Raw genomic sequence first — 12562 nt, 5'->3', positions numbered from 1 at the left:
AAAAAAAAAGGACGAGCAGTGTTAAGACCTGATGATCAACAGACTAAAACGCATTTTGATTTCATGTCCGGACGGCTTTAAAATGTGTCTAAAATATGTTCTAGTACCCAGGATACAAATATTACCACCGTCGGATACGCTTGACTGAAGAATGTTTTGTTTGCAGTTATGTTTATTTTGGGAGAGAAAATGGTTTCAGTTTCCAGCTTGACTGCAGAGAGACAGCAGTTAGTTTCACCCAGAGTGAGTTGTGTGTTGTGATTTGATGTGTGTGCGTGTAATACACCGACAGCCTGCTGGGTTACAACTGTAGCCGTGTGTGAATGTAACAGCAGCTTTGTAGCCATTTCGTATTAGCTGAAGTCAGCCAATGACGTTGTTGTGGGCGGAGCGAGTCACATCACACACAGCGCCCACCACATCCAAACCAACCGGGGTTGCCAGATATTTCATCTGACTCTGGAATTGGGTTCTTCATGATCTGTTGCGGGGGTACGGTGGCTTTGTAGTTAGCACGTTTGCCTCACACCTCCAGGGTTGGGGGTTCGATTCCCGCCTCCGCCTTGTGTGTGGAGTTTGCATGTTCTCCCCGTGCCTCGGGGGTTTCCTCCGGTACTCCGGTTTCCTTCCCCGGTCCAAAGACATGCATGGTAGGTTGATTGGCATCTCTGGAAAAAATGTCCGTAGTGTGTGATTGCGTGAGTGAATGAGAGAGAGTGTGTGTGTGCCCTGCGATGGGTTGGCACTCCGTCCAGGGTGTATCCTGCCTTGATGCCCGATGACGCCTGAGAAGTTCGGAGAAGCGGTAGAAAATGAATGAATGAATGAATGAATGAATGAATGATCTGTTGCTTGTTTTTTTTTTTTTGCTAGAAACCTGAACACCAGACCATCACTCCCATATGTGCGCCTTCCCAAACTAATGCCAAAAATTAACTTTTCCACGCACAATTGTATACAATGTCTCTGTACGCTGTAGCACTACAGTTTCCCCTTACTGGGACCAAGAGGTCAAAACTAGTTCCAGTATGATAATGACTCTGTGCACAATTTCACAATTTTGAAATACATGTTTTTTTTTCCATGGCTGGAGTGAAAGAAGTTGAGTATCCTGCACAGAATGTTAAAATGTGCACAAAAATACACAACATGTGTATAGAAAAACATAATATTACTCTTCCAACTTCGCCTCCTACTACTTTGTTTATTACTATAATAAATAATAAACAAATTCCATTTATATTCTTGTTTTAAGACTTCAAACTTTTTTAAGTTATAATAGAAATTTCCTTTTTTTTTTTTTTGCTTTTCGTTTGCCGCACAAATCTGGCAACCATGAGAGAGCAGATGAAGTGTGTTTTGTATGTATGATTAAAGTAAAACCTGGGCAACGTTTCTATCGCGTTTAATAAAACGCTTATATTTAATCGTGCTTTGCCGTTACTAAATCATTAATTGACATTTAGTGGATGAGTTGCAAATTTAAAGATTTAATAGACTGTACTATAGGCCATAGACGTCTTTATTGTACATCATATGAAGTGCACTCACATAGGGAGTTGTGCTTTTTAGAACACAGCCGTATAGTGTGTTGCCCCGGCAAAGATTCACAGTAAGCCGCCATCTTGAATTCGCTGTCAACAAGCCAACCACGAGTGAAGCTGTGTAATTGCTTAGCTAAGGTTGCCATTGTCATTTTTATTTTTTTTACCTTTCTCTATATGTTCACATATGACCTACAAAGACTATGGTGCGCATACATTTACGCTAATAAACTTGGCAATAAACAGAAGATGCTTTTCCGTTCGTGACGTTTTATGGACAAGAGATGAAAACTGAGAGCTACAAATAAGTCACACTGTAAATGTTTTGTTTAATTACAAAGGCGTGAGAATGCGGCCTTATGTGAGTCTGATCAGAAGTGCAGTGTGGACCTGCAGGCTTAGGGTTAGCGATGGAGAATTTCAGACAAATCAAACAATCCAAAAGAGGACAATGTGCAGTGATATCAGTAATAAATGGATTAGACCAGCTGGATATGATACAGGCATAAAGACTTTCAACAGTCTCACCAAACAGAAGGAGCCTCTGGTTTTGGCCCAAGAGGGAAGAGCAACATGGTAAGACAGACTTAGAACATTTTAGGTACAAGTGCAACCATACTGTGTAAGTTATAGTTTCATCCATATGCCTCGCTGTTATGTGTAGGTACAGTTGTGGACCCACAGTGTATGATCATGCCCATCTTGGTCATGCATGGTAAGTTGATGCACGTAACAAAAAAACAACAACAAAAAAAGACTGTAATGACTAATGAATTTAGTTTACATTTGCAATTATTCATGACTATCTAAATAACATTTAAATACAGTGCATTATAAATACACTATATGGCCAGATGTTTGTGGACACACCCATATGTGAGTTTGTAGTATACAATTGTCTTTGCACAAAGCTCCAAAGGTCATGAAAGTTTGCCAAGGTTGGAGTGGTCTGCATAGATCCTTGACCTGAACACTGAACTCCTTTGGGATGAACTGGAACAACGACTGCACCCCTTATCACCTAATATCAGAGTCTGATCTGACTAATGCTCTTGTGATCAAAAATCCCCACATCTATGCTCCAAAATTTAGTGGAAAGCCTTCGCAGAAGAGTAGAGGTTATTATAAGGGCAAAAATGGGTTTAAAATCTTGAATGGTATACTGTAAAAGTGGGTGTTATGGTCAGATGTCTAAAAACCTTTGGCCATATAGTTTATAGTGTAACTATTTGAAAACTGGTGGTATTCCCCTGAATAATCTTTTATTTGCTTTTCACACAAAAAGCTCCTATGTAAGATTTGACATCCTGCAGAGAATTTTAACCAGGATATTTGGAATAAACATAACTCATGTCATGGTTATCACTGACATTGATGACAAGATCATACAGAGAAGCATTGAGGCAAGTATGCTTTACTGACGTTGCATTGCAAAATTGCACCATACTTATATTGTAGTATAAAAAAATACATTGACCAGAAGTTTATGGGCGTGTTGCTATCTTTATTTGAACTGATTATTGTTTCTCCTGGTAGGAGAGCATCTCACCGCTTGTGCTTGCCAGAACATATGAAGAGGACTTTAAAAGAGACATGCTGGCCCTGAAGGTCTCACATATCAATCTAATGTTAAATACAAACTATATGTATTTTATGACAAATAAAAAGAAAACCTTATTTTGTATATGTTTGCCTGGATGCAATTTTAAAGCATCCAGTTCTGGCATAAACATTATATTTTTTGTGCATTTTAGGTTCTCCCGCCAGTTGTGTATGTAAGAGTCACAGAACACATACCTCAGATAATAGCTTTCATTGAAGGCATCATTAGAAACGGCAATGCCTACACCACAAGCCAAGGTCAGTTCTCCTTCTTTATTGTATCTCTTGTAGGAATTTGATGGTCTACCAGCATGATGCCAGACATTTACATTTACACTGTTTGGCATGATAGTATTACATATTACATGTCATAAAGGCAGGGAGATGTGTAATGGACTATTAGAAAAGAGATTACATGTTGTGTTTATGTGAAAAATGGAAAAAAGAAATATTCTGTCCCTTGCTTATCAAATTTGTGTAGAAATAAGCTCAGATTTGGGCTCAAACAATGTCTCTGCCTTGAATGCACTGAATGAATCAGCTTAAGTTCTGTGGATATGCAGACAGTGTGCCCCAATTTCCTCTCATATACATCTCATTTACATGAAATGAGAGTTTATGTAGGTGTTACGTAGGCAATATAAGGAAACTATTCAGCAGTCTATTGTTTTATATTAAGATCTAAGAAAAAATAGTAAATCGAGAGCAGAAAAATGCTTTAAAATTGGTGAATAAGTAAACTGTAGGTGGAATTTGTATTAAAAGTTTGTTCTTTTACAGGGGATGTCTATTTTGATACTCAGTCCATCGGCAGTCGGTATGGCAAGCTTGCAAACATGGGAAATACTGCTGGGGTATCAGGTAGGTATATATTATACCAGTAGTGTCCAATCTTATCCGAAAAGGGCCGGTGTGAGTGGTGTGTCTTCCGCTTGGCTGGAATGAAAACCTGCACCCACACCGGCCCTTTCCGGATAAGATTGGACACTGCTCTATTATACACATTACAGTAAAACTTTTACAGATCTGATTTTTCCTATTTCTTATATTTAAAGACATGGACAAAGTTAAATTTAGCTGACATTGCTAAATTCAGTGACCAAAATGGAAAAGTAATTTTTCACACTTTGTTATGTTATAAATGGTGTATTTGAACAGACATTGTTTTTAGAGTTGCTATAGTTTTGCCACATTTTGGTCATTCATTATGATTTGTTTCTCAGTAAGCAAGGATAAAAGGGATCCCCGAGACTTTGCTCTGTGGAAAGCCTTGAAGCCGTTCGAACCCTTCTGGGAGTCTCCATGGGGAAGAGGAAGACCTGGCTGGCACATCGAGTGCTCCACTATTGCCAGGTAAGAACCTCTTTTGTTTCCTGATGATCTTTTTTTTATGTCTGTCTGCTCAAATCCTAAAAGATTTATTCTTCACAATTTTTTGTGCTTTTTGTTTGAAGGCAGCTTATTTTTCTTTAGAAGAATGAATCTCAGCATCTGTACTTTAACCTAATAACACAGTTCCACACTCTCAGTTTTGACGTTTCATGTATCCTCATCAGAATAAAAAGAATGTAATCTGTATAATAGATGTGTTGCCACCACAATGTTGGTTATTTTCTAATAAGAGTGTTAATTACAAGTAGTTTATTCATTTTATATTACATCAATTTGCCTGTTATTACAAGTTAGTATTTTTAATGAACTACCCATAGTCATATACGTTATAGGCTGAAATCTTTTGGTGGTAAAGCCTTCTTTATTGCGGCTCCCAGCCACTGGAATTCTCTCTCCCAGAGCATTCGAGACCTGGCGTCTTTACAGGATTTCAAAACTAATCTAAAAACTTATATTTTCACTTCTTGTTATTCAAATTCTCAAGTCCATTGACATGGTTTTGTGTTCTTTATTTTTCTCTTCTGTATTGTATGTACCATCTGTATTTTCTACTAGAATGTTTGCTGCTCTAATGTACATGTTTGTTGATTGGGATGTTTTGATGTTTACTATACCTCCTTAATTCTGTTTGATTGTATATCACATCATGTAAACAAACGTCCTTGAGATTGTCGAAAGGCGCTATATAAAATAAACGTATTATTATTATTATATTCAAATCAAGTCTCAGTTACGTCATAACAGCTATAAACAGTAATTCTCTCACCAACCCGAGACCTGAGAAATTTGAGCAAACATCATGACTACTTGTTACACTTTGGAAGTTATGATAAAGTTGACACTATGTGTGCTTAGTAGCATGTGTATAAATAGTATGCAGCTTTTTAGCAGAGATCTGTGGTCTTGAGTTGCATATTAGTTATTGTGTTTCGAATTCTTTATGCTGTTCAGTCTGGACCTCATGTGATTTAGCTTGCAGTGACCCTGCTTTGCTCGATTTGGCAGCTCTGTGTTTGGAAGTCAGTTGGACATCCACTCAGGAGGGATTGACCTGGCCTTTCCTCACCATGAGAATGAAATTGCTCAGTGTGAGGCCTACCATAAGTGTGAACAGTGGGGGAACTACTTCTTACACTCAGGTAAAGCCTGTAGCTATACACAGTTCACCTCAGAGCCTTGGCATCAATAGTATTAATATATTTAAAAATGTGAAACATTGTTATGTTTCAAATACAAACCATTTGACAATGTATAGTGTGTAATACCTGAATACTATCTTGTGCATGTGATCAGGCATGCTGAGATTAAAAAAAAACAAAAAAAAAACCACACAGCTTCTGACAGAAGAAACTTGGTTATTAGTGCAGAACGTGTTGGTCACCGTGTCCATTGTCCAGGCAGACTGTAAACAAAAGAGATGGCATCAGCCAGAAAATGTGTTAACTTCTGCTTGGGCAAAGGAACTCTATGTGTCTTATGCAGATAGTGAATAACAGCTGTTATTATCACAAGAAATGCTCAGTCTCTAATAGGGATATGTATGAAATGGGTAACCTACCTAGTATTAAGCAATAAAAACATTGGAAGTGAGCTCATCGTGTTCAGATATATGTTTAAAATGATCACGATGTGTGTGGTGTATGTCAGCAGTCATTGTGCTCTGTATCAAATATACTGTTTATTATACTAATATCCAGGTGATTAACAATGTCCTCAATGGTTAGGAGGATGAAGGATGAAATAGAAGTATGTGTTACATATCCATTTATGCAACATGTGTTCTCAGTGCTTTTCTTATTTATTTTGTAGGGCACCTTCATTTGAAAGGCAGCGCAGAAAAGATGTCCAAATCCTTGAAGAATTATATTACAATAAAGGTGGGATCTCTTAATTACAAAGAGAGTTGTTTATATACATTTGGTACGAGGCTTAATCCTAATGCAGTATTGCAATGTAGCTGTGAACACATAGCATGAGTTTTTATTCTATTGTATGCAGATTCCCGTCTATTAGCTAATGTACTTTTCACTTAAACATGCAGCTCTATTTTGCTAAAAAGTGTTTTAGCACCTATGAAATGGTAATATTTGAAAGATATCTTAGAAAACTTGATATTTGTATTCATTTAATCACACTTGTTTTTTGTTTTATCCTACAGTCTAAATTTTTCTTGCAGAGAAATGTGGCTTGCCGCTAACAAAATCCCTCAAGGGATATGTAGCTTCAGCACAGAGAGTGGGCATGGATGGGAGAAAAGCTTTAGGCTTAAGAAGGGGTGGGCGACAAGATAAAAAAAAAAACATATCATGATTACTGAAGACATTTCAAAAACATGATTCTGATGTATAAATTTGCCGGCAATGAGCTCATAAACTGCCAGCAATACAGTAGTAGCACTTTTTAATGTCTATATAATTTTATTAAGCACATTTACTTATTTGTTTGTTATTTATTAAACATCAAATGCAACACTAACTAAAAATGTTACAACGTTTTTAAGATCAGCCAAATCTAGTAACCAAACTGAATAAACACTTTGTATTTTATAAGGATTTAATAAAGATTATGATACCTCAGAAAAGTGAATTGTGAAATAATTTATCATTTATCATATGTATTCATTCATTCGCCCGAGTTCAATGTTCTCAATGCAACAGTGCTGAGCAGTTTGCAGCAGAAACCTCTAGAAATGAGGAATAACTATTTTAAAGCTTCTCCTGAACCTCTCTCTCTCTCTCTTTCTGTAGGAATTCTTACAGTCCTATTCTGCCAATGAGTTTAGGCTGTTTTGCCTCTTAACCAAGTACAGATCAGGTAAGCTTTATTACCATATTTATATCAACATAGATATAAACCATTAACATCAAATGCATTCTGAAACCAAAAAAGTACAAGTTTAAAAAAAACAAAACAGTTATTAACAGCTTTATCCTAAATATCATTCACCACTACAACTCTCTTTTCTTCCCATAGCAATTGACTACAGTGATGCCAGTATGAACGACGCTCGCTCTAAACTCTCCTCCATCTCAGGCTTCATCCATAATGCCCAGGCATACATGCAGGGTCACCTGCAGTGCCAAGATATACATGAGAGCTTTTTATGGGAGAGGTAGGAGATGCTGCTATGCTGAAATTAAAGACGTGGATGAACAAAATATCCTATAATTTAAGGAAAAATAACTCTGCAACTAAAATGTTTGATCAGTTCTTTAATAAACAGGGAAAATCAATGACGTGTTATTATATTGCAGAAATTATGTTCGATCTGAGCCTAATGAGCTGAAGTGCAAATTCCAATAATGAATTTATATAAGATTCAACAAAAGATGATTTTTATTCCTGTTACATAACTTTCATCTGTTGTGAGGAAAAGGACACTCACACAGAAGGTTTAATTATCTTATTCAATACGTTTTATTTAAATGCTGATGATTGTATTTAAGCTGAAGAAAAGACATACATGATATTTTTGGTGACAGTTGTTGCAGTTGTCAATAAGAAATCCACTGATAAATAGTAGTTTGATTTTTAATTAAAAGTATTTTTTTTTGTCTTCATGACATGCTGTGCCTTGTTTAGGTTATCAGTCACACAGGCCACCGTGCGAGCTGTACTTGCAGACGACTTTGACACGCCAAAGGCAATGGACGCCATCATGAACCTCATTCATCACGGAAACTGTCAGCTTCAGCCTGTTAACAAGGTAAGAACATGTGTTCATTTGTCTGAAAATTCTTTGGCTGTTACTTAAATTACACTGACTTTCTATTTTGCATAAAAATGCCGTATAAAAGTATCACACATCAGAATTGGAAAAAATGTGATTGTTGTGAAAGACGTTGTTGTTGGTGCGGATTTTCTGATCTGGCATTAAAATACTTCAAATCATTTTATATAATATTTTATAGACAGAGGTAAAGTTTAAAGAGTGTGTGTCTAAGAACGTGTAGTAAAAGAATCTATGTAAAAAAAATATAATATGACATAACATGCAATATGGAGATGCAAGGTCAGCAGACATGTCCATCGTCTCCAATATCCAGATTGTCCACAGTGGCCTTGTTGTAGACTTGTTGTAGAGTGAGTGGTCATAATGACCACACTGTACTGAGTGGATCAACGAGGTCAAATAATCACTATTTACAACAGTACTGGACAGAAAAGCATCCCAGAATGCTTAACATGTCAAGCCCTGAGGCAAATGGGCTACAAAAGCTGAAGACTACATCAGGATTCTCACCTGTCAGTCAACAAATATTCTGGATTTTATCTTCATTCTAATGTGTCAGCTTCACTGAAAAGGTTTCCAACAGTGAGGTGTTTTGCTAATCTCCTTCTGTTCCTTTACAGGTTAATGGCAGCCCTAGGTGTCCAGCAGTGTTTGGGGCAATGCTGTCTTACATCAGGGATTTCATGGATGCCGTTGGAGTTGACCTGCTGGATGAAAAGGTCAGAGGTCATAGGTGTTTGTAGCTATCCTTTAGAACTGCCTACGGTGCTGCATATCAGTAATACCAGTGTTTTGTTTTTACTCACTGAATCAGTTTAATATTCAAATAAACATTAATCACAGAGGACTTATAGCCACCTAAAACATTTGGATTCCTGCAAAATGAAGAGAGGATTGTGTATTTCCTTATCGATTATGTATACGTATATGCGGAAGAAGAGTTTTAATCAAGAAATAAAACATTGCATTTACAGGAAAATAAACAACAAGGGCTGGTGTGGTGCAGCCCAACACCACAGACTACTTTACCATCCTAAAACTGATTTTGCTGATGTTTCCCTGTAATGTCCTGAAGTATTCTCGTATACCTAAGAAATTCACAAAGAAGATCTCTGTATTGAAAACACACCTGCTCTTTGGAGGCCCTCTAGTTTGCTCTATTTTGCCCTCTAGTGGAATAACAGAGACTAACACAGTATTTAACACATGCATTTTACATATGTGTTAGACATCAATAATGTAATCAGAACTGGTTTGTTTTACCAGTAAACTTACACAGAAAATTAGCCTTCACTTTGAAGTTCAAGTAAGGTACTTATTTTAAGATTTAGTACTAAACCAATCACAACAGGTTTGAACAGTTCTGGACAGTTTATTATTTAAATCCAAAAAGTTCTCTTCAACCAACATGTCCATAGAATTTTCATTAGTGTTTTGAACCCTGGTTTCCATGGCTCTAACTGGAAGCATGCCTTTCGCTATTAAATATGGAATTGTGCTCGTTATGTCCTTTCTCCTTCTTGAGCTCATCATACAGAGTAATCGTTGAAAACATGGATACGAGCGACTGCTTTTTTATGAGTTTGGAAGCTACTGCTGGTAGTCTTGGATGGCAGACTGTATCTCTCTACAGTACGTGCTCAATAGGATGATAACTTTTCAGGTGTTTTTCATGGCTTTTGTTTGCACATTTGGCCTGAACATTCTACAATAAACATTGTATTGCTCTATATCTAACCCATGTCCATATCACCAAATTTGAGTTTTCAGAACAAATTCATTGTCTTTAGCAGATATTTAACTCTCCTCCCTGTCTCTTTCTGAAAATCCTTCTTCCTCCTTGTTCGGGAACTCATGTTGCCTTTCAGCTATATAACCAGTATGTGACGTAATTACTGTAGCATCATTACTTCTGCAAGTGTGTAATGTTTACTCTAAACATAGGTTAAATAAGAAAATTTGCTCAAAATGTTTAGCAGTATCAAGTTTTTATTTAATAGCCCTATTAATATAACATTTTTAGAGCATTTAAGAATATAGACTCTAAATTCACTTTGTGGGTCAGTTTAAAACCTTAACTGCCCTGATCCCAGCCTGAAGGCCATAGGTTTGAGACCCTTGGTTCATGTGGATTGTCTGCTTTAAAAGGCCTTGTGCTCTTTCAGATAAGACACATTCAAATAAGTGCTTTGTTAGAGCTAATGCCTGAGTGCTCTTATACAAAATTAATCAACACTTTCTGATCACTCAGAACAGTTTCCTATTACACAAGCCAAACAGTGTAAGAGGATATTTTAAACACACAAACCACAAACATTTATTAAATTAATTAGATTAAATCTGTGCATAAAAACAGCTGGATTAAATACCACTGTTAAGAATTCCACTTATCACTGTGTTTTGTTCTCTTTCAGGAGTCATCCAGTGCTGAAACATCTAGTATTTTACACAATGTGGTGGAGCAGTTGGTGTGCTTCCGTAGCAAGGTTCGAAACTTTGCTCTCTCTGTGGAGGATGAAGCAAATCAGGACCATCATACCAGCAAAATGCTGCAGAGAAAGAAACCACAGCCAGACAGATTGCCTTTACTGAAGGCCTGTGATGCCCTTCGAAATGATCTAATGCCCTTGGGAGTTCAAATTAAAGTAAGAACTAAATATTTTACTCAAAATATGACCGTAGGTTTAATTTAGTAGGAAAAGTGTTTTCATTTCTTTAACCCTTATGCATGCTTCGTGACATTTTGTACATTAGGAGGTGTAGTTTCCCCATATCTTTCTCTGTGTATCAGCAAATGGAATGAGTTTGTGTGACAAACCTTTATTTGACATGTAGTTTGGAGAGATGCTTTCAGAATTTTGACCAGGACTATAATTCGCTGTATACAAATTTAACACCTTTGCGTGTTGTTGAAAGGGTAGTGTTTGGAGAGTAGTATTTGAAAGGGTAGTATTTAAATTTAAATGCAAAATGTTTTGACATTTTGACACTACATTTCTAACCTGTCCTTTTTTACACACTTCCCAAATGAAACATAGAAAAAACAAAAAATTTGGTTTATGCTTAGCATATGATATAAGTATGAGTATGAGTAACGCTAAAAAGGGTGAACAATGTTAAATGACAGACGCATTGTTTGTATTTTGGTTTCAGGACAGAGGTACCATCGCCACTTGGGAAATCAAACAACCACAGAAAGGGAATCGAGACAAAGAAAGCTAGACTCCACTTCAACCCTAATATGGAGAACTAGGTCAACTTCTTTGTTAAGTGGTCTGAATGTTTTTTTTTGTTGTTGTTTTTTTCTGAGAAATCACTTGCTAGCTTCTTTTGAGCCAGCCACTGACTTTTACTGAATTATCATCTGTGATGATGCTCTAATGTTCCACATTATCTGAATCACAAATCATTTAATGTCTTGTCTGTAATGTAAAAGCTGTTATGTACATGTATATTCAGCAGCAATCTTGAGAATAAATTGTTTTTGTTATTTGCTTTTGTCTGTTTTAAATTTATATGTATTTCAGACACTGTTACTCATATGTAGACTATGATTTGTCATCAGAAATTCATCTGAAAAGCTCGCCAGAAAAACTACTGCTATATCTGACTAGCAGCTCATGATCAAGAGAATTCTCTGCATTGCCACGATTTATTGAGTATGTGTCAGAAAGCATGCTTACAAGATTCTTTACCAATTAATAATTAACAGAGCCGTTTGCAATTGTAGAACCCTCTGGTATGAACAGAATAAATCCATTCCATTTCCTTTTCTCAACCTGGGCCCACAGTTCCATGTGCCTTCTGAGTAAAGAAAAAGGGGTTGCTGAACACGTCTGTTTTACTTGGGGCTCATTACAGGACCAGAAATATATAAACAAAATCCTGAAATTAGACATTGTGTGTCTTTTGAAATTATGTGATTATTTTAGGTCTGGAAAAACTATTATAATGTAAATGATATTAGGCCTGATTTTGCTGTCACTTACAAAATAAGCACACTTATTAAACATGTTATGTGTTTTTAGTTGGTTAGTATGTGGCATGATTATCAGCATAGAAGTCTGTGTGATTTGCCTACCAAAAGGTCTGGCAGTATCATAAATTTTTTATTAAAATCTCAGATTATGAGATTGCAGCTAAGACTCTAAACTCTAAAGGCCACCAGTACAAGACAGGTTTAGGGCGATGCAAAACTCACAGGAGATGCAGTACTGGCAATAGGCAATTTATTTATTATATATTATATTGATAACATTATAATCTGTCAGGGAGAAGGTTATGCTACAGA

The 12562-nt window shown here is 36.7% G+C and overlaps 1 protein-coding gene across 4 annotated transcripts; it reads left to right on the top strand.

Moving 5' to 3' along the window:
• The first annotated feature begins 88 nt into the window (after positions 1–88).
• On the top strand, positions 89–11761 carry cars2 (cysteinyl-tRNA synthetase 2, mitochondrial). 4 transcript variants are annotated; one of them, XM_027156254.2, is made up of 16 exons: positions 89–243; positions 1886–2120; positions 2209–2259; positions 2830–2947; positions 3081–3152; positions 3299–3404; positions 3927–4007; positions 4370–4499; positions 5544–5677; positions 6348–6415; positions 7286–7352; positions 7512–7650; positions 8121–8244; positions 8892–8990; positions 10686–10916; positions 11425–11761. In XM_027156254.2, the coding sequence occupies exons 2-16, from the start codon at positions 1894–1896 to the stop codon at positions 11491–11493; spliced, it is 1716 nt and encodes a 571-aa protein (XP_027012055.2). In that variant the 5' UTR covers positions 89–243; positions 1886–1893; the 3' UTR covers positions 11494–11761. The 4 variants fall into 4 exon arrangements, with proteins under 4 accessions (XP_027012055.2, XP_047659276.1, XP_027012054.2 ...); XM_027156253.2 differs by lacking the exon at positions 89–243 and adding an exon at positions 259–650; XM_047803320.1 differs by lacking the exons at positions 89–243; positions 2209–2259 and adding an exon at positions 258–650.
• The last annotated feature ends 801 nt before the right edge of the window (positions 11762–12562 follow it).

The sequence above is a fragment of the Tachysurus fulvidraco genome, chromosome 18, assembly GCF_022655615.1.
Source record: "Tachysurus fulvidraco isolate hzauxx_2018 chromosome 18, HZAU_PFXX_2.0, whole genome shotgun sequence".
Classification (NCBI taxonomy): Eukaryota; Metazoa; Chordata; class Actinopteri; order Siluriformes; family Bagridae; genus Tachysurus; species Tachysurus fulvidraco.
This window is presented reverse-complemented; position numbering and strand designations above follow the sequence as displayed.

Coding starts and splice junctions, on each gene's coding strand:
- cars2 (XM_027156253.2), top strand. CDS start 581: ATGTTCTCCCCGTGCCTCGGGGGTTTCCTCCGGTACTCCGGTTTCCTT. Junction 8,991..10,685: donor TTGACCTGCTGGATGAAAAG/GTCAGAGGTCAT, acceptor GTTCTCTTTCAG/GAGTCATCCAGTGCTGAAAC. Junction 10,917..11,424: donor CCTTGGGAGTTCAAATTAAA/GTAAGAACTAAA, acceptor TTTTGGTTTCAG/GACAGAGGTACCATCGCCAC.